A 27,369-nucleotide genomic window follows, 5' to 3' on the forward strand; every position below is an offset into this window, starting at 1 on the left:
AATTCAACACCCTACCTTAAGCTGTCTACCATCTACAAGTACCAATTTAATTCAACACCCTACCTCAAGCTGTCTACCATCTACAAGTACCAATTTAATTCAACACCCTACCTCAAGCTGTCTACCATCTACAAGTACTAATTTAATTCAACACCCTACCTCAAGCTGTCTACCATCTACAAGTACCAATTTAATTCAACACCCTACCTCAAGCTGTCTACCATCTACAAGTACCAATTTAATTCAACACCCTACCTCAAGCTGTCTACCATCTACAAGTACCAATTTAATTCAACACCCTACCTCAAGCTGTCTACCATCTACAAGTACCAATTTAATTCAACACCCTACCTCAACCTGTCTACCATCGACAAGTACCAATTTAATTCAACACCCTACCTCAAGCTGTCTACCATCGTCAAGTACCAATTTAATTCAACACCCTACATCAAGCTGTCTACCATCTACAAGTACCAATTTAATTCAACACCCTACCTCAAACTGTCTACCATCGACAAGTACCAGAGAAGTGGATATTTTGTACTTGAGGCAAGGAAGAACCCTACCAGGTTCAGTATCAAATGGTCAAAGGTCAAGTTCATTGACTGAAGGAAGAACCCTACCAGGTTCAGTATCAAATGGTCAAAGGTCAAGTTCATTGACTGAAGGAAGAACCCTACCAGATTCAGTATCAAATGGTCAAAGGTCAAGTTCATTGACTGAAGGAAGAACCCTACCAGGTTCAGTATCAAATGGTCAAAGGTCAAGTTCATTGACTGAAGGAAGAAAAAAATGCTTCCAAACCATAAAACTGAATTCTTCACAATCAACAGTTACAAAACTGTGCTAATGATTTGCATTTGGTATAACAAAAAATGCTATCTTCCTGGGTAAAAAGGTCAAAGGTCAAGGTATTTTTGATTGCAATACAGAACAGCATAGTTCTGCACAACATACCTGGACCAAATGTAGTGAATTGCTTGCAATCAGTGTAATGAAAGAAAATCACTGACTGGAGGGTTAAACGGCCAAATGTCAAGGTCAGTAATAATAATAATAAAAAAGATTGTAAGCATAAATGACATACGTTCTAGACCACATACCCTGGATATTGTTAGTGGATGTCTTGCACTTAAGGTAGGGATGAGGCCTGTTGGTCAAAATGTCAAAGTCCAATGTGGCTCAACGAAAAAATTACTTTTTTATAGATTATAGTCTTAACCAAACTTTGTTAATTGGTTTGCAATTAGGATAATAGAGAAACCAAAAGGTTCTGGATTCTAATGATCAAAGGTCATTGTAAGTCGAAATTAGAAAATAATGGCTTCTGCACATTAAGTTTAGTTCAAGATTGCGTAATTCAAGTATAGGTCGAGGACAAGGATACCTGTTAGAGAGTCCACCATGCCCCATTAGCACCAACAAGTGGACTAGGAAACAGGGGTGGGTGGAATCATATAATTTGTCATTCACGGTATTCTTGTGGGGGGGGGGAACCAAAAATTACACAAGCTAAGCTTTAAAATGAACTGAATGAAATACAGATTACAATAATTTAGAAGGAAGCCAAAGAATTTGCATTCTTGAGGTTGTTTTCTTGCAGGTTGGTTGGTTTTTAAGGGCACTTTCATCATACTGTTGACTATATCATGCCAAGAAAACGTGTCTTTACTCAAGGACATACCAAAGCTGCTGACTTGGGTTGGCCAGGATAGGCAGTGAAACAGCAACCCTTGGATTACAAATCTAAGCACTGGCACCTGATTTACCATGACTTCCAATGACTGTTAAACATTTTCTTTAAGCAAAACACTATTTCCAAATCTGTTACACTTCTAGTTTTAATCTTAAAACCACCAAACACTATGGTAACACTATGAACGTTTAACCAAGCAAACTTAAATGAGTAAACAAATTATGTGAAAATACCTAACAAATAACAAATATGACAATATCCAGGAAAATTGTGTGAATAAATGTATAACTATAAATACAATACTTGAGCCTACAAAAGTTTTTATTTGAATTCTACTGTTCATATTTTCTTTTAATCTGAAAAACTTAAAAATGAATTAAGTAAAACTTTCATATAATAAACAGGTCCTTTAATAGAAACTCTCTCCTGAAAATACCCCCTTGCCCATTCTATATCATATTTCCATAAATTACGATTTTAAAGACTTTTTGAGGTTAACATACAGTGTTAAATTCATTCTGTACTTACTTTGGCAGCTGTGTGGCTTTGAATTTCATTCTGTGTAGATTATGGTAAAAGCAGGGTGCTCCTGACCCTGATTGTGTCCAATTATGTTTTATCCTCTTTGCATGTGGTCCCTCCCACATGTCACATGACCTTTTACCATTGGCTGGTATCAAAGACTGGGAGGTAGGTGTGGCTGTATCCATAACAGGTTTGACTGATTCCCCACTTTCAGACTGTCTTTCTTCATTGGCTGAATGGGGCTGTTGTGCCTCTTTATGACTATGCACAAGAGATCTGCAATTATTATTGTCAATTAATGTGTTGTGGTTGAGGGATGAAGATGAAGAGGCAAGTAAAGAGCTTTCTTCAGGTTTTGAACTAAACTCTGAAATTTCACAACTCTGCCCAGAACCTTTCTTGTCTTTATCTTGCCCCAGACTTTCAGTATGTAGATCAACAAAAAATGATTCCTCTAGTAACAATGCTAACATCCTTTTTAAACCCAGACTTAAGCTCATCTCTTCTGATGTTTTAATCATTCTCTGAAGAAATTCTCCATTGAAGATTTCTCCTCTCCTGTAAAAGAAATAAAGATAATGATCAATATATCAATGGTGGTAAGGCCAGTATGGCTATAGTCAATGGTGGTAAGGCCAGTATCACTATAGTCAATGGTGGTAAGGCCAGTATGGCTATAATCAGTGGTGTTAAGACCAGTATCACTATAGTCAATGATGGTAAGGCCAGTAGCACTATAGTCAATGGTGGTAAGGCCAGTATCACTACAGTCAATGGTGGTAAGGCTAGTATGGCTATAGTAAATGGTGGTAAGGCTAGTATGGCTATAGTCAATGGTGGTAAGGCCAGTGTGGGTATAGTCAATGGTGGTAAGGCCAGCATGGCTATAGTCAATGGCTGTAAGGCCAGTTAAGCTATAGTCAATGGTGGTAAGACCAGTATCACTATTGTCAATGATGGTAAGGCCAGTATCACTATCGTCAATGGTGGTAAGGCCAGCATGGCTATAGTCAATGGTGGTAAGGCCAGTATGGCTATAGTCAATGGTGGTAAGGCCAGTATGGCTATAGTCAATGGTGGTAAGGCCAGCATAGCTATAGTCAATGGCTGTAAGGCCAGTTAGGCTATAGTCAATGGTGGTAAGACCAGTATCACTATAGTCAATGGTGGTAAGGCCAGTATGGTGGTAAGACCAGTATCACTATTGTCAATGTTGGTAAGGCCAGTATCACTATCATCAATGGTGGTAAGGCCAGCATGGCTATAGTCAATGGTGGTAAGGCTAGTATGGCTATAGTCAATGGTGGTAAGGCCAGCATGGCTATAGACAATGGTGGTAAGGCCAGCATCACTAATGTCAATGTTGGTAAGACCAGTATCACTATCGTCAATGGTGGTAAGGCCAGTATGGCTATAGAAAATGGTGGTAAGGCCAGCATGGCTATAGTCCATGGCTGTAAGGGGGCGCTCACCAGATAATATGTACTTTTGAAAGAGTGACATATGTAAGGTGAAGTAGTTCGCATTTAAAACATGCACAATGGAGAGAATGTTGGCATACCTCTATGCTACATTAATGTAATGTGGATGATATTTCTTTTGGATATTGGAAATTTTACATGATTTAAGCACACTGCTAACTAAAATGACTGCTCCCTTGTGTTAAAAAATCAGCCTGAATTAGTCTAAAGTACACTATACATAGCAGCTATTAAAATAGGGAAAATGAATTTTGCCAGACTGGACAATACCAGCTTTTGAAAGTGCAATAAATGAATTACCAAATATATAAAATGTAAAAAAAGTTATCGGCTCTTTTTTATACAATTTACCTCTGAAGTTCAGGAAGTGGAAATGACCAAGTAGAGCTAGGACTTTTTTGAAAGGTGCACATCTGAAGTAAGGCCAAGCTGTATACTCTATAACCCAAAGTACACCCATCAATCATACACCAAAATAAAGGGAATTAAAGGTTCTTTGCATTATACCTAAGATATACAAAGTCTTTTTTAAATAGCCAGTATAACCAGTGAGGAAAGCTGGGGAAATTCTTTTTCTTTAAAATCCTAACCCTATGCAAAATACGAAACTGTACAGCGCCACCTAAGGCCAGTTAGCTATAGTCAATGGTGGTAAGACCAATATCACTATAGTCAATTGTGGTAAGGCCAGTATGGTGGTAAGACCAATATCACTATTGTCAATGTTGGTAAGGCCAGTATCACTATCGTCAATGGTGGTAAGGCCAGCATGGCTACAGCCAATGGTGGTAAGGCCAGTATCACTATTGTCAATGTTGGTAAGGCCAGTATCACTATCGTCAATGGTGGTAAGGCCAGCATGGCTACAGCCAATGGTGGTAAGGCTAGTATCACTATCGTCAATGTTGGTAAGACCTGTATCACTATCATCAATGGTGGTAAGGCTAGTATGGCTATACAAAATGGTGGTAAGGCAAGCGTGGCTATAGTCAATGGCTGTAAGGCCAGTTAGGCTATAGTCAGTGGTGGTAAGACCAGTATCACTATAGTCAATGATGGTAAGGCCAGTATCACTATAGTCAATGGTGGTAAGGCCAGTATCACTATAGTCAATGGTGGTAAGGCTAGTATGGCTATAGTCAATGGTGGTAAGGCCAGTGTGGCTATAGTCAATGGTGGTAAGGCTAGTATCACTATCATCAATGGTGGTAAGGCCAGTATCACTATAGTCAATGGTGGTAAGGCTAGTATGGCTACAGTCAATGGTGGTAAGGCTAGTATGGCAATAGTCAATGGTGGTCAGGCCAGCATGGCTATAGTCAATGGTGGTAAGACCAGCATGGCTATAGTCAATGGTGGTAAGGCCAGTATCACTATTGTCAATGTTGGTAAGACCAGTATCACCATCATCAATATTGGTAAGGCTAGTATGGCTATACTATATGGTGGTAAGGCCAGCATGGCTACAGTCAATCGCTCTAAGACCAGTTAGGCCATAGTCAATGGTGGTAAGACCAGTATCCCTATAGTCAATGGTGGTAAGGCCAGTATGGTGGCAAGACCAGTATCACTATTGTCAATGTTGGTAAGGCCAGTATCACTATCGTCAATGGTGGTAAGACCAGCATGGCTATAGTCAATGGTGGTAAGGCCAGCATGGCTATAGTCAATGGTGGTAAGGCCAGTTAGGCTATAGTCAATGGTGGTAAGGCCAGTTAGGCTATAGTCAATGGTGGTAAAACCAGTATCACTATAGTCAATGGTGGTAATGCCAGTATGGCTATAGTCAATGGTGGTAAGACCAGTATCACTATAGTCAATGATGGTAAGGCTAGTATCACTATCGTCAATGGTGGTAAGACCAGTATGGCTATAGTCAATGGTGGTAAGGCCAGCATGGCTATAGTCAATGATGGTAAGGCCAGTTAGGCTATTGTCAATGGTGGTAAGGCCAGTTAGGCTATAGTCAATGGTGGTAAAACCAGTATCACTATAGTCAATGGTGGTAATGCCAGTATGGCTATAGTCAATGGTGGTAAGACCAGTATCACTATAGTCAATGATGGTAAGGTCAGTATCACTATAGTCAATGGTGGTAAGGCCAGTATCACTATAGTCAATGGTGGTAAGGCTAGTATGGCTATAGTCAATGGTGGTAAGGCCAATGTGGCTATAGTCAATGGTGGTAAGGCCAGTGTGGCTATAGTCAATGGTGGTAAGGCTAGTATCACTATCGTCAATGGTGGTAAGGCTAGTATGGCTATAGTCAATGGTGGTAAGGCCAGCATGGCTATAGTCAATGGTGGTAAGGCCAGTATCACTATAGTCAATGGTGGTAAGGCTAGTATGGCTATAGTCAATGGTGGTAAGGCCAGCATGGCTATAGTCAATGGTGGTAAGGCCAGTATCACTAATGTCAATGTTGGTAAGACCAGTATCACTATCGTCAATGGTGGTAAGGCTAGTATGGCTATAGTAAATGGTGGTAAGGCCAGCATGGCTATAGTCCATGGCTGTAAGGCCAGTTAGGCTATAGTCAATGGTGGCAAGACCAGTATCACTATAGTCAATGGTGGTAATACCAGTATCACTATTGTCAATGTTGGCAAGGCCAGTATCACTATCGTCAATGGTGGTAAGGGCAGCATGGCTATAGTCAATGGTGGTAAGGCCAGTATGGCTATAGTCGATGGTAGCAAGGCCAGCATGGCTATAGTCAATGGTGGTAATGCCAGTTAGGCTATAGTCAATGGTGGTAAGACCAGTATCACTATAGTCATTGGTGGTAAGGCCAGTATGGTTGTAAGACCAGTATCACTATTGTCAATGTTGGTATGGCCAGTATCACTATAGTCAATGGTGGTAAGGCCAGCATGGCTATAGTCAATGGTGGTAAGGCCAGTATGGCTATAGTCAATGGTGGTAAGGCCAGCATGGCTATAGTCAATGGTGGTAAGGCCAGTATGGCTATAGTCAATGGTGGTAAGGCCAGTATCGCTATTGTCAATGTTGGTAAGACCAGTATCACTATTGTCAATGGTGGTAAGGCTAGTATGGCTATAGTCAATGGTGGTAAGGCCAGTATGGCTATAGTCAATGGTGGTAAGACCAGTATCACTATAGTCAATGATGGTAAGGCCAGTATCACTATAGTCAATGGTGGTAAGGCCAGTATCACTATAGTCAATGGTGGTAAGGCTAGTATGGCTATAGTAAATGGTGGTAAGGCTAGTATGGCTATATTCAATGGTGGTAAGGCTAGTATCACTATTGTCAATGGTGGTAAGGCCAGTATCACTATAGTCAATGGTGGTAAGGCTAGTATGGCTATAGTCAATGGTGGTAAGGCCAGCATGGCTATAGTCAATGGTGGTAAGGCCAGTATCACTATAGTCAATGGTGGTAAGGCTAGTATGGCTATAGTAAATGGTGGTAAGGCCAGTATCACTATAGTCAATGGTGGTAAGACTAGTATGGCTATAGTCAATGGTGGTCAGGCCAGCATGGCTATAGTCAATGGTGGTAAGACCAGCATGGCTATAGTCAATGGTGGTAAGGCCAGTATCACTATTGTCAATGTTGGTAAGACCAGTATCACCATCATCAATATTGGTAAGGCTAGTATGGCTATACTATATGGTGGTAAGGCCAGCATGGCTACAGTCAATGGCTCTAAGACCAGTTAGGCCATAGTCAATGGTGGTAAGACCAGTATCCCTATAGTCAATGGTGGTAAGGCCAGTATGGTGGCAAGACCAGTATCACTATTGTCAATGTTGGTAAGGCCAGTATCACTATCGTCAATGGTGGTAAGACCAGCATGGCTATAGTCAATGGTGGTAAGGCCAGCATGGCTATAGTCAATGGTGGTAAGGCCAGTTAGGCTATAGTCAATGGTGGTAAGGCCAGTTAGGCTATAGTCAATGGTGGTAAAACCAGTATCACTATAGTCAATGGTGGTAATGCCAGTATGGCTATAGTCAATGGTGGTAAGACCAGTATCACTATAGTCAATGATGGTAAGGCCAGTATCACTATCGTCAATGGTGGTAAGACCAGTATGGCTATAGTCAATGGTGGTAAGGCCAGCATGGCTATAGTCAATGGTGGTAAGGCCAGTTAGGCTATTGTCAATGGTGGTAAGGCCAGTTAGGCTATTGTCAATGGTGGTAAGGCCAGTTAGGCTATAGTCAATGGTGGTAAAACCAGTATCACTATAGTCAATGGTGGTAATGCCAGTATGGCTATAGTCAATGGTGGTAAGACCAGTATCACTATAGTCAATGATGGTAAGGCCAGTATCACTATAGTCAATGGTGTATCACTATAGTCAATGGTGGTAAGGCCAGTATCACTATAGTCAATGGTGGTAAGGCTAGTATGGCTATAGTCAATGGTGGTAAGGCCAATGTGGCTATAGTCAATGGTGGTAAGGCCAGTGTGGCTATAGTCAATGGTGGTAAGGCTAGTATCACTATCGTCAATGGTGGTAAGGCTAGTATGGCTATAGTCAATGGTGGTAAGGCCAGCATGGCTATAGTCAATGGTGGTAAGGCCAGTATCACTATAGTCAATGGTGGTAAGGCTAGTATGGCTATAGTCAATGGTGGTAAGGCCAGCATGGCTATAGTCAATGGTGGTAAGGCCAGTATCACTAATGTCAATGTTGGTAAGACCAGTATCACTATCGTCAATGGTGGTAAGGCTAGTATGGCTATAGTAAATGGTGGTAAGGCCAGCATGGCTATAGTCCATGGCTGTAAGGCCAGTTAGGCTATAGTCAATGGTGGCAAGACCAGTATCACTATAGTCAATGGTGGTAATACCAGTATCACTATTGTCAATGTTGGCAAGGCCAGTATCACTATCGTCAATGGTGGTAAGGGCAGCATGGCTATAGTCAATGGTGGTAAGGCCAGTATGGCTATAGTCGATGGTAGCAAGGCCAGCATGGCTATAGTCAATGGTGGTAATGCCAGTTAGGCTATAGTCAGTGGTGGTAAGACCAGTATCACTATAGTCATTGGTGGTAAGGCCAGTATGGTTGTAAGACCAGTATCACTATTGTCAATGTTGGTATGGCCAGTATCACTATAGTCAATGGTGGTAAGGCCAGCATGGCTATAGTCAATGGTGGTAAGGCCAGTATGGCTATAGTCAATGGTGGTAAGGCCAGCATGGCTATAGTCAATGGTGGTAAGGCCAGTATGGCTATAGTCAATGGTGGTAAGGCCAGTATCGCTATTGTCAATGTTGGTAAGACCAGTATCACTATTGTCAATGGTGGTAAGGCTAGTATGGCTATAGTCAATGGTGGTAAGGCCAGTATGGCTATAGTCAATGGTGGTAAGACCAGTATCACTATAGTCAATGATGGTAAGGCCAGTATCACTATAGTCAATGGTGGTAAGGCCAGTATCACTATAGTCAATGGTGGTAAGGCTAGTATGGCTATAGTAAATGGTGGTAAGGCTAGTATGGCTATAGTCAATGGTGGTAAGGCTAGTATCACTATCGTCAATGGTGGTAAGGCCAGTATCACTATAGTCAATGGTGGTAAGGCTAGTATGGCTATAGTCAATGGTGGTAAGGCCAGTATCACTATAGTCAATGGTGGTAAGGCTAGTATGGCTATAGTCAATGGTGGTAAGGCCAGCATGGCTATAGTCAATGGTGGTAAGGCCAGTATCACTATAGTCAATGGTGGTAAGGCTAGTATGGCTATAGTAAATGGTGGTAAGGCCAGTATCACTATAGTCAATGGTGGTAAGACTAGTATGGCTATAGTCAATGGTGGTAAGACTAGTATGGCTATAGTCAATGGTGGTAAGGCCAGTATCACTATAGTCAATGGTGGTAAGGCCAGTATCACTATAGTCAATGGTGGTAAGGCTAGTATCACTATAGTCAATGGTGGTAAGACTAGTATGGCTATAGTCAATGGTGGTAAGGCTAGTATGGCTATAGTCAATGGTCATAAGGCCACTATCACCATATTTACCATGAATATCATTTACATTTTACAGTTTCTGAATGATTTGAAATTAAATAGGACACTTAGTAACAGTACTGATAAGTTAATCAGTTTATATCAGTGAAATTTCTGAACAGAAAGTTTGGAAATGAATCGCATAAAAAAAGCCTTGTAGGATATTTTTCAGTAATCATGGATAACAAAGAAATAGGGAAAAGAGGTACAAGATACTCAAACCATCCTGCAATTTTACAAGTAGAAAATATGAATCTCTTGAAGGGAATGATGACATACTGGCATGAATGAATTTCCAGGTATTCAAGATAATTTCTTCAGCCCTTGTATTCCTGAAATCATCTTTAATTTTCTTTAGAAACTCCAACACGCTAAATTTGTTAATAAAATATTTTCTTACATGTCATGTGACCAGGTTCACAAGATTCCTGTTAGTGATGAACAAAATTCTTAGTAAAGTCCATCTGACCTTGAACCTAATATTATGGAAAGAAAATCAAAGAACTTCTCTCAGATAATGTCAAGGTTAAGAAACATGCTAAATTTGGTTCAATTCACAATTAATATAAAAACAATCTTACAGCAAATGCCAGAGTACTTACAATCAACTTGTATATTGGATTTAATTGAATTGTTTGTAAGTTTTAAAATCTTTTTATTTTTAATTTCATTACATGTCAAAGTAATGTAATTTTGTTTACTAGGAATTTGATATTTTCCAGAAATTATTTTGACCTGACTGTTAGTCTTATGCTGACCTAGTTAGTGGTCTTGATTGAGAATCAAGTAAACAACTTCTTTATTAATTCATTTTTAATGTGTGCATGATAATAGTGAAATCAAGGCTGTACTGGACTATGTGCCATTAGACGTGTAGATACCTTCTATACCATTCCAGAATGTGATCACGTGACTCTCATCCGGGAATCTGTTTTGCGTCTTAATTTACTGTATAACCTTTATTTATAGAGAAATTATGCAGTTGGACTTTTACACTGGAGTGTGTATTTGTGACCAGTTGGAGTTATATTTTAATTTTTATTCAAATTATTTGGATTCTGTAGAGGACATTTGCTTTAAACAAGTGAATAATGGATATATTTCATCAAGTGGATGAAAAACTAGTATTTTCACAAGTGGCAAAACCACGAATGAAAATACTAGAGTTTTTCACCCACGAGATGAAATGTATCCGTAATTCACTTGTTTCAAGCAAATATTCTTTTTATTATTATGCTCACATATGGTGGCTACCAAAAGTTTGTGACAGTGAATTAGCAGATTTCTTACAGTAATGTCAGCTGTTTACCGTACATGTTATGCTGTGCTATTTGTATCTGCGTACAAAATTAGTTCCACATCAGATTGATAAAAAATTAACTGATATTTCCAGAATAACAAACTACAAGTTTCAAAGATAATAGACAGGGGTTATTAATAAGAAAACAACCAATACATAAGGAAAATGTAGTTCACTGACAGAAAATCAAAGGGAGGTAAGTATGTTCTGACCCCAAAAAGTAGTTTCTGTAGTGAAAAAATATTATTTTTTCACTACGGTGAAATATCAATATTATTTTAATTGGAAAATCAAGTAATTCACTGCTTAGCATAAAATAAAAAAGATTTATTCTTTTTCCTGGAAATATTTGAGTGCTCATGCAGAATTCTTGGACAAAGACATTTCTTTCAATTTTATTTGGAAATTCAAACACCGGAATATTATTGTCTGTGGAATAACAAAGAACTGTACAAGCTACAGTACCATACTGACTACAGTATATGTCATCGCCTTCCATTTTTGATTTTTTTTTCAGGTTTCGAACTTGAATTCATTAGAACATTTCATTACTAGGACTTGTAAAATTTAATTCACGGATTATTCTTGGATTATTTTTGGATTTTATTCTTAAAACTGTAAGTTCTTAATTTTTCCTTTTTACAGTGTTTTTCCAGGGAAATAAATTATTTTTAAATGTTTCAAAGCTTGTTGTTTTCACTCTTTCTTTTGTTACTGTTTATTAGAGCCTAAACAAGTAACAATATTTAAAATGCAGTTAAATACAAGGTCAAAATTCACTTATATAAGTACCCGTCAATTTGTGTATTCATGTGCTCAATGATGTACAAAAATAGAAACAATGACCTTTGACTTAAACCCAAGATTCAGTTTTCATAACTCTTTCAAACAACTCCTTCAGAACTGCACCATATTTTCATTCAAAATCAAATGCTGCTAGTCATGCAAGGCGAATAGTGCAGACAAGATTTTCAAGCTGACTGCTTTTATGCCATGTAGAAGGACAGATTATTTTAACAGCATTATAGAGAAAAATTCATGTCAATAAGACCATATGTAGAAGTAGCCATTAACATTTTCAGGATGGTCATCAAGGCAGCCATTTTATTAGAGATAAGATCGAAAGGTCTTGTCACTTACATGTTGATACCACCATTCATTTAGAGGAATTTTTTTGTTGAATTTTGGGAGGTTACATTGGCATAATTTTATTTTGAACACATTTGTATGGTAGAGTGTTTTGTTCAAAACTCCATGTCTTTATGGTCATTTCTTCAATAAACATACTGATAGGATTTTCATGATGGTCATCATTGATCAGAACCAAACTAGATATTGTAAATCTTTTTTTCCGTGAAAACTCCATCTATTAAGAAGAAATAATTATAACAAGGTATTCAAGATGGCTACCATAGTAGCTATACTACAGGTACGATCAGTATTGTTTACATTTAGGACCAAGTCTTTTAGTGAAATCCAAATTTCATTAAAGCTATTAGTTCTGAAGATTAGTAACTATAAAAAAAATTAAAAGATGGCAGACAATGACTATGAAATCGGAGATCTAACTAACACTATATCCATATTGTAAGAAATCTTGCTGGATGTTCATGGGGCAATATTTTATTTTCAGACCAATTAGACATCTTAAGAAGTCTTTCACCGAAAATCTCGTATCCAATTTGGAGCCGTAATAACAAGATTTTACAGATGACACACACCATGTCTATACCAGATGTCAGACACACGCCATGTCTATACTAGATGTCAGACACACATCATGTCTGTACTGGATATCAGACACACTACATGTCTATACTGGATGTCAGACACGCACTATGTCTATCCTGGATGTCAGACACACACCATGTTTATTTAGGACCAGCTAGATATCATACAAAACCTTTCAGTGAAAACTCCATGTTAATGTGACTTCAACCATGAGGAGTGGTGAAAAGATTTTCAAGATGGTCAATTTTATTTTTCCACTACAGGTATATATGACTTTTACAGAGGTCAAAATAGTTAGATCATTTTGTACTAGGGCTAGATTCCCACTTCACACACTAATGTGGAAAAGAAACTTAGCTCCAGTGATCCTGTATGATATTTGTACCGTTAGATTTCTATTGTGTGGATTTCCATTGAAGGTTAGAAACCTATTAACTTGAGGTGACTAAGACCTTGGGATGCTAGATCAATGACAAGGGTCTCAACACTATGCTTCTTTTCCCAGGGATATTAACATGACAAAGTCAAGAAACTTTGTTAACATGAGTTAAGTATGGACTGCAAGGTCTGGAGTTACTGTACCTACCACATGGGTCCCAGCACCATGCCTGTTTTCCCTGGGGTGTTAGCATAGCAGTCACATTGCAGGAGCTTGTAAGGTTCCTCTGAAATAAAAATGAACAAAAAATATCTAGACCATGCCTTGTAAATTTAAGATAAATTTTACCTAAATTGTAAATTAGAGATAGTGAGTCTCTCTAACTGATTAATACTGAAGCCTCCTATGGAAAGGTGATCTGATACACACTAATATGGGGTCATATTGTTTACTTTTTGATTAACAGATTAGAGTTTTCATATTAATGAAAGAGCAAAAATGTCATGGTAATGATTAACCAGTAATATTAGTTTTTGCATTTAGGAAAAAAGAAAAAAAAGATTCTTGTTGGAACATAGAGTTTTTAACAAAAACTCCTTCTAGCATGAAATGCAACGTTTATCCGATAGATTATTAGAATACCATGAACCAGAGTTCCAATGGTCACCAGAACATAAACCTTTATCTCTCACATCTATGTGGATCTCTATTTTAATCTAATTGCATCTCTCATGTTCCAGCTCCGATATCTTCATGTTGAAACAGTTGATGTGTTATTCATTTATTTATCTGATGAAATTGTGTCTGCATTTGGCTTAATTCTCTAACCAGTTAACACAGGGCATGTTATATTTGTCTCATGTAATTGAGTCTGCATTTTGCCTAATTCTCTAACCAATTAACAGTGGGTGAGTATGCATTTTGCCTAATTCTCAAACCAGGTAACACTGGCTGTGTTATATTTGCCTGATGTAATCATGTGTGTATTTTGCCTAATTTGACTAATTTGCAAATCAGTTAATACATTGTGTGTGTCTATACTGTACCATGTGATCGTAACACTTAACAGCTGGATGTGTAATGTAAGCAACTATATCATGCTGTGTTATGTTTTTTCACAACAAGAGGTCGCTTTAATCAGATCCACATTTCTAAAAAATATTTGCACAAATGTGTGTGTATATATATATATATATATATATATATATATATATATACCACCATGTCAGCCAATTCTGTACGTCAGGTAATTCTGTGCAATGATGCGTCATTCCTGTAAACATTGGATCATGTGTTATTTTGGGTCAAATATCCATTTTGTATCAAGAAAGAACCATCATACTTTAATTAAGGAAAGTGATATTCATAATGTATACAAAAATATTCCACATTTCGACTTGAAATGCATGTAATTTCTAAAAGTCAACATGAAGACGCACTCCATGACCTTCTTGAACAGGTAACCCAGAAAATCTGATTTAATATGTATCTTTTAGAATCATACAAATAAATACATTATAAATATTGCATTTTAATCCAAGTTTCCAATTTTGCAAGAAGTTGTTTCACACGTGCAAAATTGTCTGCTACCCAACGTGTCAACTTGCCGCTAGAACATAAATTCTCAAGAGATTCCCTGGCATATAGTATGTTTCTAAATTCTTCAGAATGATCATTCTTTAATAAAGAAAAGTGATATTCATAAAGTGTACTAAAATATCCCAAATTTCGACTCGAAAAAAATTACGAAAATGTGATTTCTAAACATCAACATGAAGACCCACTCCATGACCTTTAACATGTAACCCAGAAAATCCTATATACTATTATATAAACGATGGAAATATATACCTTAAAAAAGTTATGCGTCTTAATCCAAGTTTCCAATTTTGCAAGAAGTTGTCCCATATGTACAATATCGTCTGCTACCCAACGTGTCAACTTGCCGCTAGAACGGTATTCTCACGAAATTGCCCGGCATATAGTCTGTTTATAAATTCTTTAGTAATTTTTCCCCATAAACAGGACATTGTAAACACATTACATCCCATTCATTGTTGTTTAACATAATAGCTTATTTTTTCTAAACTGTTGAAATTTACAAGATTGGTTTAGTCTGCTTAATATCTCTTGCCATTTATTGGCATTGTTACGTTGAATTTTGTAAAACTATCTATAAACCTGACCTAATTACTCAACTTAACTTCTGACAGAAACAGTCCGAAGTAATGTATTTCATTTCTATAGCCCGATGGATAAACATTACATCTTTTCAAAACTGTGCACAGAATAGGCCGACATATTGCGAGTCATGAAAACACGGGGGTGTCCAAAAATTAATATTATTTTGAACAGAATATTCTGGTGACAATTACCTCTTTTCAAATGGTAAGCACTGCAGTATTTTATTTTCATCAATCGGTCAAATTTGTTAAGCGTTTTGCTTTAATATTGGAGATGAAAACCTTACACGTGCAGAATACATACACCGTTCCCTCAATAACTCGCACCCTGATAAATTGCAACCCTGCTTATAACGCAGGGTCAGGCATGGATCTAATTTTTTTAACCAGAAAATACCACAAAAAATTGATGCCTATTTATTGAACTTGAAGAAAATCGCGATCAAAATTGGTAATAGAAACATGACATTAAACAATGATTGTAGAATATCTCTATATTTCAATTACTTTAATTAATGACACATTGCATTTGTACCTACAATTTTCATCATCCTTGCTTATAACACATAAGTTATAGATGCTGGAGTATCAGCTGATACACATAGTATTTCCCCCAAAATAAGCACAGGGCACCTGCCTTTATTTATGCAAGTAAAAAAGTGGTGTGGTCTTGTTGCTGGGAAGGCTTTCTGAGAGGAATATTTTCCCTAAACTTTGCTAAACTTGGAAGGAGTTTATGAAGAAGCATTGGCTTATCATTAATCATGGACTTTTTGTCAATGATCATCTTATCAACAATGACGGACTTATTATTAAGGATGGGCTGATCAAAATGCATGGACTTATGATTAAGGATGGGCTGATCAAAATGCATGGACTTATTATTAAGGATGGGCTGATCAAAATGCATGGACTTAACATCAAGAGTGCCTTTATCATCAAACGTGAAGTTATTAGCAAGCATGGACTTATCAACAAGTATAGACTTGTCCAAAAATGTACCCCAATGTATATGGTACATAGCAAACTTCATTGATTCCCCTAAATTATTAACATTGAAGGTCGCAATAAAAACTACTGTGCTTCATTAGTTACTGGTTATAAAGAAAAAATGTCTTATCATGTAATAATTCCCATGACAATAAATGGATATTGGAATTCCATAAAATCTATATTAGATGCTGTTGGGTATGGGGAAATCAAAGTTTTGTGTCAGCCAAATGGCTAACAATCTTTGAAGAGCTATGACTAAAGATGAATACAGGCACGTTTGTGCAGCTACGTCATCTAAAGGTCTCAATTACAGGTTATTTAAAACTTGTTTGGATTTAGAAATTTAGAAAATGATCTGTTTCTCATTATGTTACATATTTCAAAATAAGTAACAAAAAAGAGTGAAACCCAACAAGTTTTGTAAAATTCAACAAGTAATTTATTTCCCAAGAATACAAAGTGAAAATTTAAGAGAACTTGTAGGATTGTCTTACAAAGTGTTTAAGTTTGTCATATATTCATTAAGTCTTAGTTCTAAAAGTTTGACGAAAAGTCCAATTTATGAAGTTCCAACTGAATTCAAGTGGTATTCCAAAAAAGTTCCAATACTGAATGTGTTGATGTGTCTGTAGTTTTGAACATGCTAATGTGCCAATAGCCTGGAATGTGGCGATGTGTTAACAGTCTCTTGATGTATCCCAATAATATATTCCAATATGTCCTTGTCTGATTTGAAAAAATAATTCCACCCAAATTAGAAACTGAACACATGAATGATTCTGCTTTCGATGTTAAGACAAGAATGAGTAATTTTTCAAGCAAACAACATTATAAAAATATAAGACACAATAATACACTGCCAGAATGTAGGTCAATTTCCTTTCTAAAACATTCAAAGTTGTCAGCAAGTTTAGGAATTTCTAAGTCTAATATCATACATGCAGCTATAAATAAATGTGTATACTCCCATTGATAATGATCTGAATGTTTAATATTATCTTAGAGAAATATTAGCTATCATGTTGTTTACAAACATAAATGTTACTAGTCAGGTAGACCCTTAACTTGATTTTGGACAAAGGTCATGTACAAATACAGATGTACGTAACATATAATCAGGGCTAACATTTGTAAATACAATCAGTTAATGAATATAGATAAGACTCCTGAAAAATATTTGCAGGTTCTCAGATTATGTTTTCTGAATTTTGTAATCCCTGTTCAGCATTATGCTATGATATCACACACTGTATTTTATACTTTTTCTTATATACTACATAAACTTTACAACCTGAGATTAGTAGTCTTGCCTTACTTTCTCTAATCTTGTCAATCAGAATGGGCTTATCAACTAGCATTGACTTATCATTAGAGAAATACAGCATGTTTAGTACATAGTTCTCAGAAATGTTGCACTTTTAACAACAAATGAAAGCAAAACATAATTTACAGGACAATTCATGTGCAAAGGTGTCATAAAATATAACAGTAATTACAAATCATTACCAAATCTTTGAAATGAGCATTTTGATTAGTTAAAATTTTCATCATGTGCAAACATGAAGTTATTAGTTCACAACATCAGAGAACAATTGTATGTATTAGTTAAACCCTTCTTGTCTGCTACATGTAGTTCCATGCGTTTCTTGAGAGTTATAATTTATTATTATTTAATTATCTGCACTTTTGTCAAATGAACTTCATATTTGACTGAATTCATGAAGCATGAAAAATGATTACACGGTATGGATGAACACTGATTACACAGTATGGATGAAAACTGATTACATGGTATGGATCAAAACTGATTACACGGTTTGGATGGACATTGATTACACAGTATGCATGAAAAATGATTACACGGTATGGATGAAAAGCCTTTGCTTCACTCAAGACATTCATGTAGTATGCAGCCAATTTTCAACCTTCATTACTTCATCAATCGTGTAAAATATCAAATTTACTCTTCGTTACATCCAGTCTGGTGTTCAGAATACCTTTCACCCCAATGTAAAGAACTTATTTTTCCTTTGTTTATAACCATAATTCAGTACTAAAAACATTAAGCCATTCTGAATTGTGACAAGAAAATCCAAACCTTTAAGACAGTTACAACAAATTTTGCCATAAAAAAAACAACTTCAAAATCCACCGAAAAAAGAACCCAGCAGACCTTATGAGACAGAATCAAACTGCTTAGTGATTACCTATTGGTGTATGTGTTTCTGGATAGAATGCTCTCTCTTCACACATCTGGCAGTGAAGCAGGTTGGAGACTTTATTCAGGCTTATGTTTGCATGCTTCTGTCCCCGGCCCACTCGCAGTACAATCAGGAAGTAGTCATTACTACACATAGTGTACAAGACTTCTGTACCTTTGTTATATCTGCTGGCACATCTTGAATCAGAAATGAAAGAAATAATGCTGATAAATGATATACAGTAGTCCCCCTCTTATAAGGCCACCCCTAATGCAGCAGGGAAGTGGCCTTATAATGCGGGTGGCCTTTCAAGAGGGGGATGACAAATGCGAATAGTAAATACATATGTAAAAAGTCACAAGTACATTTAATTTTAAATATTTAATATTTTAATTAAAAAATCGCATGCATGATGTGAAATAAATGTAAAACAAACTTTGTCATCATTTGCAAAAGAATGCTATGAATAACCACTGATACAGTTTTAAAACTGTCTTTATAATTATGATACAGTTCACATCACGTCACTTTGTTGGTAACAGTCTAAAAAACAAACCAGTCTCATCACATTAAAAATATCCTTGCTGTCATATCCTCTGCATATATCGTTTAGTCTTTTGTTCCAATCTTCGACAACTTCATTATTAACATCAGCTGATTCGCCGCTAATGACAGAACACTTGATATTGTGTCGCACTTGAAATCTGTGCAACCATCCATTACTTGCAGTAAAGTCGTCATATCCCAGTTCAACTGACAAAATGTTTGCTTTTTCTTGTCTTTCAAATCAGGATACAAACGTCTCCTGGCTTAAACAATCTTCATTTCTCCGTCCATTTCACCTTTCCACTTCTGCAGAATTGTTTCATTATCTTTCACGATATTGTTTATCTGAGTCTTCCCGACGTTAGTTTTCTGCAAGGATACTCAACGAACCCCGCCCCCCGTGAGTTGAATTACTTTCACGTTCTCTTCTAAATGGAGAATTTTTATTTACTTCGATGACATGTTGATCTTTTTGCAGTAAGTTATTCATGTTGCCAACTACAATACTGATAAAACAATTTTGTATGTATCTAAACAAATTGCCGTGTGTTTTTAAAGGAAGTTATCTTGTCACGTGATTCGTTAGTCGCAGTCTGGTACCCTATTGTTTTTATACATTTCTTGAAACTAGGTGAGAGAAGCCAAAACGGCTTCGATATGTACCATTAACATCACGCAGATTTGACCTCGCGGCCGCTAGGATTCGTAATTTTGACAATTATTGTCAGTAGTAATAGCCACTGATTATCAAAGTGAACAAGCTCAACATCTTACTAAGGGAAGCCATAAAGGCTGTTAAACCATTTTCCTGCTGACTTGGGTATTGTACATCGATACTGCCACTTCTTAGCTGTTACTACTGTTCAATAATTGTAATTTTAATAATTATCAGAGTGACTAAACCGGACATCTTATGATAACACAGCAGTAAGGCTAATTGGATTACATGTACGTACCCTTTTGTATTGATTAAAATTTGAGTCTTTCTCAGTTTTTATGGAATAAATTTGGCTTCTCGTGAGGCATAAATGATATAATATTAACCTTAGTGGTAAATGTACTTTACTCAACACTTCTTTCAGTAACGAGAACCTGACATCGGGAAACAGAAATCGGATTACTTAACACACGTTATGAATACAATACTGGTTCTGGATACATATTCAAATAAAATGCGGCCGCTTGTGAGGGGTAAATTTTATGATTTTGCACTAATATGCTGGCCGCTGGTCGCGTTAGCCGGGTGGCCTTTCGCGAGGGGTACTTTTGAACACAAACTCGTCGGTGCCAACGGATTCTGGCCGTAAGGAGCGGGTGGCCGCTGGTCAGAGGGGCCGTTCAAGAGGGGGACTACTGTACATATCTGATTCAGTATTTATGTACAGGTAGTGCTTTCATAAAACACCCGCTATGCACCTCTAGTTGCATGTTCAGTTTCTGGGGTATGCAATGGTTTGTCATCCAATGTAATAGGGACATCTTTGGCAATTTTCTGTCACATGCTAAAAATGGGCCTTAAAGGTAAATAGTGGCCTCATGCTGTGCTTTTCATTATGTCAACAACATTGATAATGTCTCAAGTATGCAATATGTAATGTCATCTTGTCATACACATCAATGCAATAGTATTATGATGGTAAATTACTTCTTAAAACATTTTTGTCTTTTTTCCAAAAGCTGCTTAGCTAACAATAAAAATTAAAAAATGCAGGTGTTCCATTGATGGTTAAAATGCCATCAAATGTTGCTCAAAGTCTGTCTTTCACCATGATGGCCTTTAAAGCCAGATTCTAGTTTCCTCCATTTGGAAAATATTACTACAATTATTATATCTGACACTTTTTCTGAGAGTTGAGTACATTTGACTTTTATTGGATGAGATAAGAATGTTCCAGTGTAAGCTACTGTATGTGGAAACGTCAGGTACATTTGACTTTCATGGGAAAAACAGACAGGGTGTTTCAAATGAAAGTCCATGTTCACTGGAGAGTTAAGCACATATGACATTCATCGGAAAAGAGACAATGATGTTCCAACTGTAAGACAGTGAAGATGCCTCTTGCAGTTAACTCTGCATAAAGAACCGTCTCATTCTATCATTGTTTTATCCATCAAGAATATCTCATTCAAGAGCATTATCTTCAAGATATGCAAAACAGAAGTCCAGGTTTCTATAAACTTTCTTTTAGCACAAACTTCAAGGTAAAGCTAAAAGCGCAAAAACATTTACATTCAGTCACTTCGATAACAATGAAGCATGGATGTTGTAACTTTATGCATATTCTTAAATTTATCAGCGTGCTAAATATCAATAACATCTGGAATTTCTGCCTGAGACAGATTTAAAAAAAAAAGAGTACTGGGTCATGCCATATTTCCCAAGATTAATTGTTCCATGTGGCCTAAGAATGCTGAGCTATGTGACCCTATTTCCAAATGAATAAAAGGTCATGTTGCCATACCCACCACCCCACCCACCCCAACTGGATCATGCCATAATTCTTCATGAAATGGGAGTTCTATTTCTAAGAAAACTGTATTTAATCTTGAAAACCAAAATTCAAGGACTAAAAAGATGACAGCCTTGTAAGCAAGGACTATACTATCAAAGGTTAATGTAAAACTGATTATGTTTAATTGAACATCATGCTTTAATCAACATTTACCTAGCAGCAGCTGCTATGACAACTCTGGCAGCCATTTCCTTCATGTAATCTGTTTTCATGACATGGGCCTCATATTGCCTCAGGACAGATGGAGCAGAGCGGGCAAACAGGGGAGAAATATCTGCTGATACAAGGCAGGCAATTCCATTATTGGGTAACCTTGAGAACAGGGAGTCCAGATAAATACACAGGTAATTGCCATATGGATTCAGATAGCTGAAATAAAGAAATGTACTTATTATGCAAAAGTGTACTTTTGTACATGAGAATCTGTCTTTCTTGTTCTCTCTCTTAGATAAATATATACACCTATGTCAGAAAGCTGACTGGCCATCATTATACGATCCCTAGATATGTTTATTGAAGTCAATATGTACTGACACTTTCTTTTTCCTACTGGTTGTAGTCTCTCAGGTGAAGGGCCATCACAACTGAGTAAAGAACTGAGCATGTATGTTAATTTTTTGAACATGCTCATCAGCACTAAATTGGCTATGTAGTGACAATAAAAGGCTAAGTTCCAAACATTTACAAATGAAGGGCACAGTAGTTTAGAAAGATTTAAAAAAATCTTGCCAAATATATAAAATTAAATACAAGGGGGTAAAGTATAAAATGTAAAGATATTAAAATTCAGCGAAATCTATATAAAACAGAAATGTAAAATGAGTACTGAGTCAAAAGAATCACATACTGAGTACACAAAAAAAATGTATCTACTAAAGAATTGTGAGTATGAGTTGAAACCAAAATGTAATAAATGATTACATAGCTTAGCTCTACAAATGTAATAAATTATTACACAGCTTAGCTCTATAAATGCAATATATAAATGCAATATATGATCACATAGCTTACCTCTATAAATGTAATAAATGATTAGATAGCTTTACCTCTATAAAAGTAATAAATAATTACAATGTTTGCCTCAGTAAATGTAATAAATGTATTACATAGCGTAGCTCTTTAAATGTAATAAATAATTACAATGTTTGCCTCTTTAAATGTAATAATTGTTGTTGTTGTTGTAAGGTTTAACGCCATTTTTCAGCACAAGATAGGCTATACATGGCGGCCAGTATTAATGGTGGAGGAAGAACCCGGAAAACCCCCGGAAAGAACCACCGACCCACGAGAAGCTACTGGCAAGCTTTCTCGCATAACCACATTAGCCGAATCTGAGACTCGAACCAACGCAGACAGAGGTGAGATGGCAGTGATCCGTAACGGTGAGCGCTGTAGACCACTCGGCCACTGGGGGCCCCAGTAATAACTGATTAAATAGCTTAGCTCTATAAATATAATAAATGATTACATAGCTTACCTCTACAAATGTAATAAATAATTACAATGTTTGCCTCAATAAATGTAATAAATGTATTACATAACTCTTTAAATGTAATAAATAATTACAATGTTCATCTCTATAAATATAATAAATGATTACATAGCTTACCTCTACAAATGTAATAAACAATTACATAGCTTACTTCTATAAATGTAATAAATAATTACAATGTTTGCCTCAATAAATGTAATAAAGTATTACATAGCTTCAAAGATTTTATTAGTCTCCAGCAGCCATTGTAGACATTATTGATCATGTCAGAAATAAAGACTAAAGAGATCCTGATGACACATGGTTGCTGTTCTAAACAAAATGTTTTGTGCAATTTTTTATCTTTACATATACTTTTGTAGAACGTAATAAAAAATTCAGTACTGTATAGTCAGTATTATGCCATTTGACCATATGCATGCACATATGCATTGACAGGGCATAGCAGATATAAAATAATTAAACAAGAACCCATTCTTTTCTATGATACGAAAGTAGATGTACCATAATCAGCTGATTAAAACCAGCAATTAATTTTGTTTAAATTAATGTCTTTACAAGTATTGTTGCTGTCCACTCTAGAAGCAGGGTTTTATAAGTTAAAGTCACAGGCTTTGATTAACCTTAAAATGTTAGCCAGTATGAGAAACATACATCATGCATCAGAAATTACTATGATTAGCCACTACAACTGAAGTCTCACATAAAAAGCATGCAGCCCAATCATCTAATTCCTATACTCATTTACACATAAAAAGCATGCAGCCCAATCATCTAATTCCTATACTCATTTACACATAAAAAGCATGCGGCCCAATCATCTAATTCCTATACTGTTTACACATAAAAAGCATGCAGCCCAATCATCTAATTCCTATACTCATTTACACATAAAAAGCATGCAGCCAAATCATCTAATTCCTATACTCATTTACACATAAAAAGCATGCAGCCCAATCATCTAATTCCTATACTCATTTACACATAAAAAGCATGCAGCCCAATCATCTAATTCCTATACTCATTTGCACATACTGTTAACCCTTTTAGGTTAAACAATAACAATTAGCAAAGCTTAATCATTAATTTGGAAAAGTCGACCATTGAATGAACAGTTATTTTGACTTCTAGCTGTACCAGCCAAAATGGGCCTTTCTGTTGTTGGCTTGGATATACATGACATGGAAAAATCTAAGTAGTAATAGTGATTTATACAAAAAGAATATTCTGGCTTCAAACAGACAACATGACCTACTTTTCCTGTCCAGTGGAGAACTAAGAATTACTTAAAGTGTTTCCTTATTTACAAACCAAATAATGAAATAAATAAAAAAGTCCTTCAATCTTTATGAAAAGTTAATACTATTTCAAAAATCCTTTACAGAGAGTGAACATTAATTTCCTGACATATCTTGAAATAATGTCTTGAAATATTTTATTCAAGATAATAAAATGACGTGTTTTATTACAGTTTATACACTCAACAATGACTGTTACTTATCTCACCTAGCTAGACATATAAATTGTCATGTGTGTTTAGGAACAAGAAAGAATGGAATCTTTCAAAAACTCAAATGCTTCCATCCTTAATAATACATCTAGATCTAGACTTAAGAACAAGAATGGAATCTTACACAAATTCAAATGCTTCCATCCTTAGTAACACATCTGCTGCACAATGGCAAACATGCATTTCCTGTGGCCCCTGATCTTCTCGTGGATCCCCTGGAGTTCGTGAGAAGTCTAACTTCAGGTCAGTGGGTGTGAGATCATTTCTCACACAGTTGGCTCTGATCACATCTACTGTCTCACTATCCCTGTCTGAGATAACAACTTTAGCCTGGGTAGGAAGTCCCTTCTTCAACTGAAGACCAACAATTCCTGCAAGATATGAAACGCTGATTATCACAAAAATTATACTGTAAATCTGACACCGTTTATGAGTCTTGTTGCTTTTATTAAGCAAACATCCAGAGCATTATTCTTTAATATAGCACCGGTGAACCACAGGAATCATCAATGATATGTTTTTGCAATTCATTAAAATGTTCACACAGACAGCAAAGGTCCATAATTATAACTGTACTTTGTTAACACAAGAATTTCACAGAATGCAATGTTTTTGCCTATTGCATTATGTATGATTTTAAAATGCGAAGCTAAATGCAATAACCAGACCAAGATCTCTGAAGAAATGAAAACTATGTAACTGTGACCTACTTTTGCCTGTGATGACCATTAACCTCTGTGATAAATAAACCAATAATGTTTTATGACTGTAGATATAAAAGAATTAAAAAAATTGAGCTAAATAAAAAATTAGAATTGACACCTACTCCAACAGCAAAGTGACAGCTACATCTGACCTAAGCATTACAGGCAAAACAAGAATACAGACAAAATACAAATCAATATACATAGCTGCCATGGGCTAATATCACTATTGTCATCATAACTGAGTTTAATAGCAGGAAAATTTTAAAATGGACAATATAGTGTCCTTTTGTCTTCCTATCTTGAATGTAAAGCAAAGCTATAAGTTATTAGAACAACTGGAAATCAAGGAACAATCAAGTAACAAACAACATTTAACTGAAACCTGGGACTTTTACTGAAGAAAAAAAATAAAAATAATAATAACAATAATAATAATAATAATAATGTCTCCAACAGTGTACATGGCTGATGGTTGCAAAATGGCACAGACAGACACAACTAATTAAATCAACAAAATCACAATATGAAATAATTTCCTAATTTAAATTCTTACTGACTGCTTTATGTCTATTGAAGGTTAGAAGATATCATAAGATCTAATTCTGTCAGGAGAATATGAGAATTTATGCAAAACCAGGGAGAAACTGACATTAATAGGTTCTAGATAGGGCCTATAGGAGTTGGGATTTTTGCTGTTAAATCCAAACAGCTTTATGAACATTTACCTTGACCTGTTGCACCAAGAGCATCCAGACAACTGATAGGCTTGCCTCTCATCTTGGATTCTACAGCAAGTGTACAAAGCACCGCCTCCCTGTAAATGAAAGGTGGACCTTTAATTTTCCCTCCAAGTTCAAGCAGATATTTTGACAGACTTCACAGACACACATGAACATGCCTGTTTGTGATATATAAATTCAAAAACAATGTTTTGACCCTCCATATTTCTCATCAGGTTATATTATTATTATTATTATTATTAACAGTAAACCATAAGTTTATCCCTATCATTTGCTACAGATTTCACACACGTTTATCTTTTTCCTTCTTTAACAAAATTTATTTACACAGTATTTCTCTCACCATAATGTCAGCATATTCGGACTTTGTTACTTAAATTTCATCAGTTTGGCAAAGACATTCTATTAGTTTTATTGATATCCATTAGTTTTATTGATATCCATGCATGTTTCAATTTTCCTACTACCAGTACTTCCTGGCTGCTGGCATTGTATCAGTATTTTATATCAATACCAACAAGATGTATTCTCATGTTTGACAAGAGTGTCAACACTCACCCTGCACCACAGTGTTATTTTGATATATTCAGGTGTGAAAATCTCACTCACAGTCCATGCTTCACACTTAAAGTACCTGTCAAATTTCAATCAAACATATGGCAAAATCCCATTCAATGCAGTAAAGTGTATATTATTATTATATATGAAAAAGTACATGATCAATTCAAAGACAATGCAATTTTGAATTCATTCAGACAGCGATACAGTCATCAATGCTTTCATACTGTCCTTTCAATGGAACTAGTTTTGTCAGCAATTCAGCTGCTGACAGTCCTCTATAACCCAATGTACCTGAGAATCCCTCATCACTTGAATGACTGACATTGAATTCTTTGGATAGGAGTGCACTCTATTCAACAGACCTGATATGCAATCTATTCACTGAAAAAGCCAACCATAACTATCTATTATCTTTATTTTTCTGAGTATTTACTGTGCATTACAGAGAACTTTTGCATGCCAAAGATGAAAAGTAAGGGTCACTAATGCAAAGGCATGGTCAAGAATGAACCCTGCATATCAGTATTGTATTTAGATCTGATAAAGCTCAATTTCTTCCATATTCAATTATTCAGGACAGGATAATTTTCAGCAAATAATGTTTCTTGTAGTTGTGATCACTACTACAATAAATCTCAGATGATTTGTGACCATTTTAGTGTTCAACTCCCCTGACTGATTTGAATTTTTTTAAAGTTTTGTAATGACATTTACTTTTGAACATGGTACATTTGTACTTCATTTTGACCAGACTACATTTCAGTTGCACTAGTGTGTGTGTGTGTGTGCGTGTGTGTGTGCATGTTTGTGTTTGTGTGTAAA

The 27,369-nt window shown here is 36.2% G+C and overlaps 1 protein-coding gene across 2 annotated transcripts in view; it reads right to left on the reverse strand.

The window, feature by feature from the left end:
• The window catches only part of LOC149780366 (tRNA (guanine(27)-N(2))-dimethyltransferase-like), a 34,782-nt gene that overhangs the window by 2,210 nt on the left and 5,203 nt on the right, over positions 1-27,369 (reverse strand). Inside the window, exons 2-7 of one of the 2 annotated variants that reach the window (XM_089937265.1) lie at positions 25,978-26,060; positions 24,664-24,910; positions 21,691-21,906; positions 18,485-18,675; positions 13,309-13,387; positions 2,225-2,779 (exon numbers count right to left, since the gene is read on the reverse strand). In XM_089937265.1, the coding sequence (XP_089793391.1) occupies positions 2,225-2,779; positions 13,309-13,387; positions 18,485-18,675; positions 21,691-21,906; positions 24,664-24,910; positions 25,978-26,060 (1,371 nt within the window). Of the gene's footprint in view, positions 1-2,224; positions 2,780-13,308; positions 13,388-18,484; positions 18,676-21,690; positions 21,907-24,663; positions 24,911-25,971; positions 26,061-27,369 lie in introns of both variants that reach the window. The other variant, XM_089937264.1, reaches the window with a different exon arrangement.

The sequence above is a fragment of the Sinohyriopsis cumingii genome, chromosome 16 (assembly GCF_028554795.1).
Source record: "Sinohyriopsis cumingii isolate HCF-2022 chromosome 16, ASM2855479v2, whole genome shotgun sequence".
NCBI classification, from domain to species: domain Eukaryota; kingdom Metazoa; phylum Mollusca; class Bivalvia; order Unionida; family Unionidae; genus Sinohyriopsis; species Sinohyriopsis cumingii.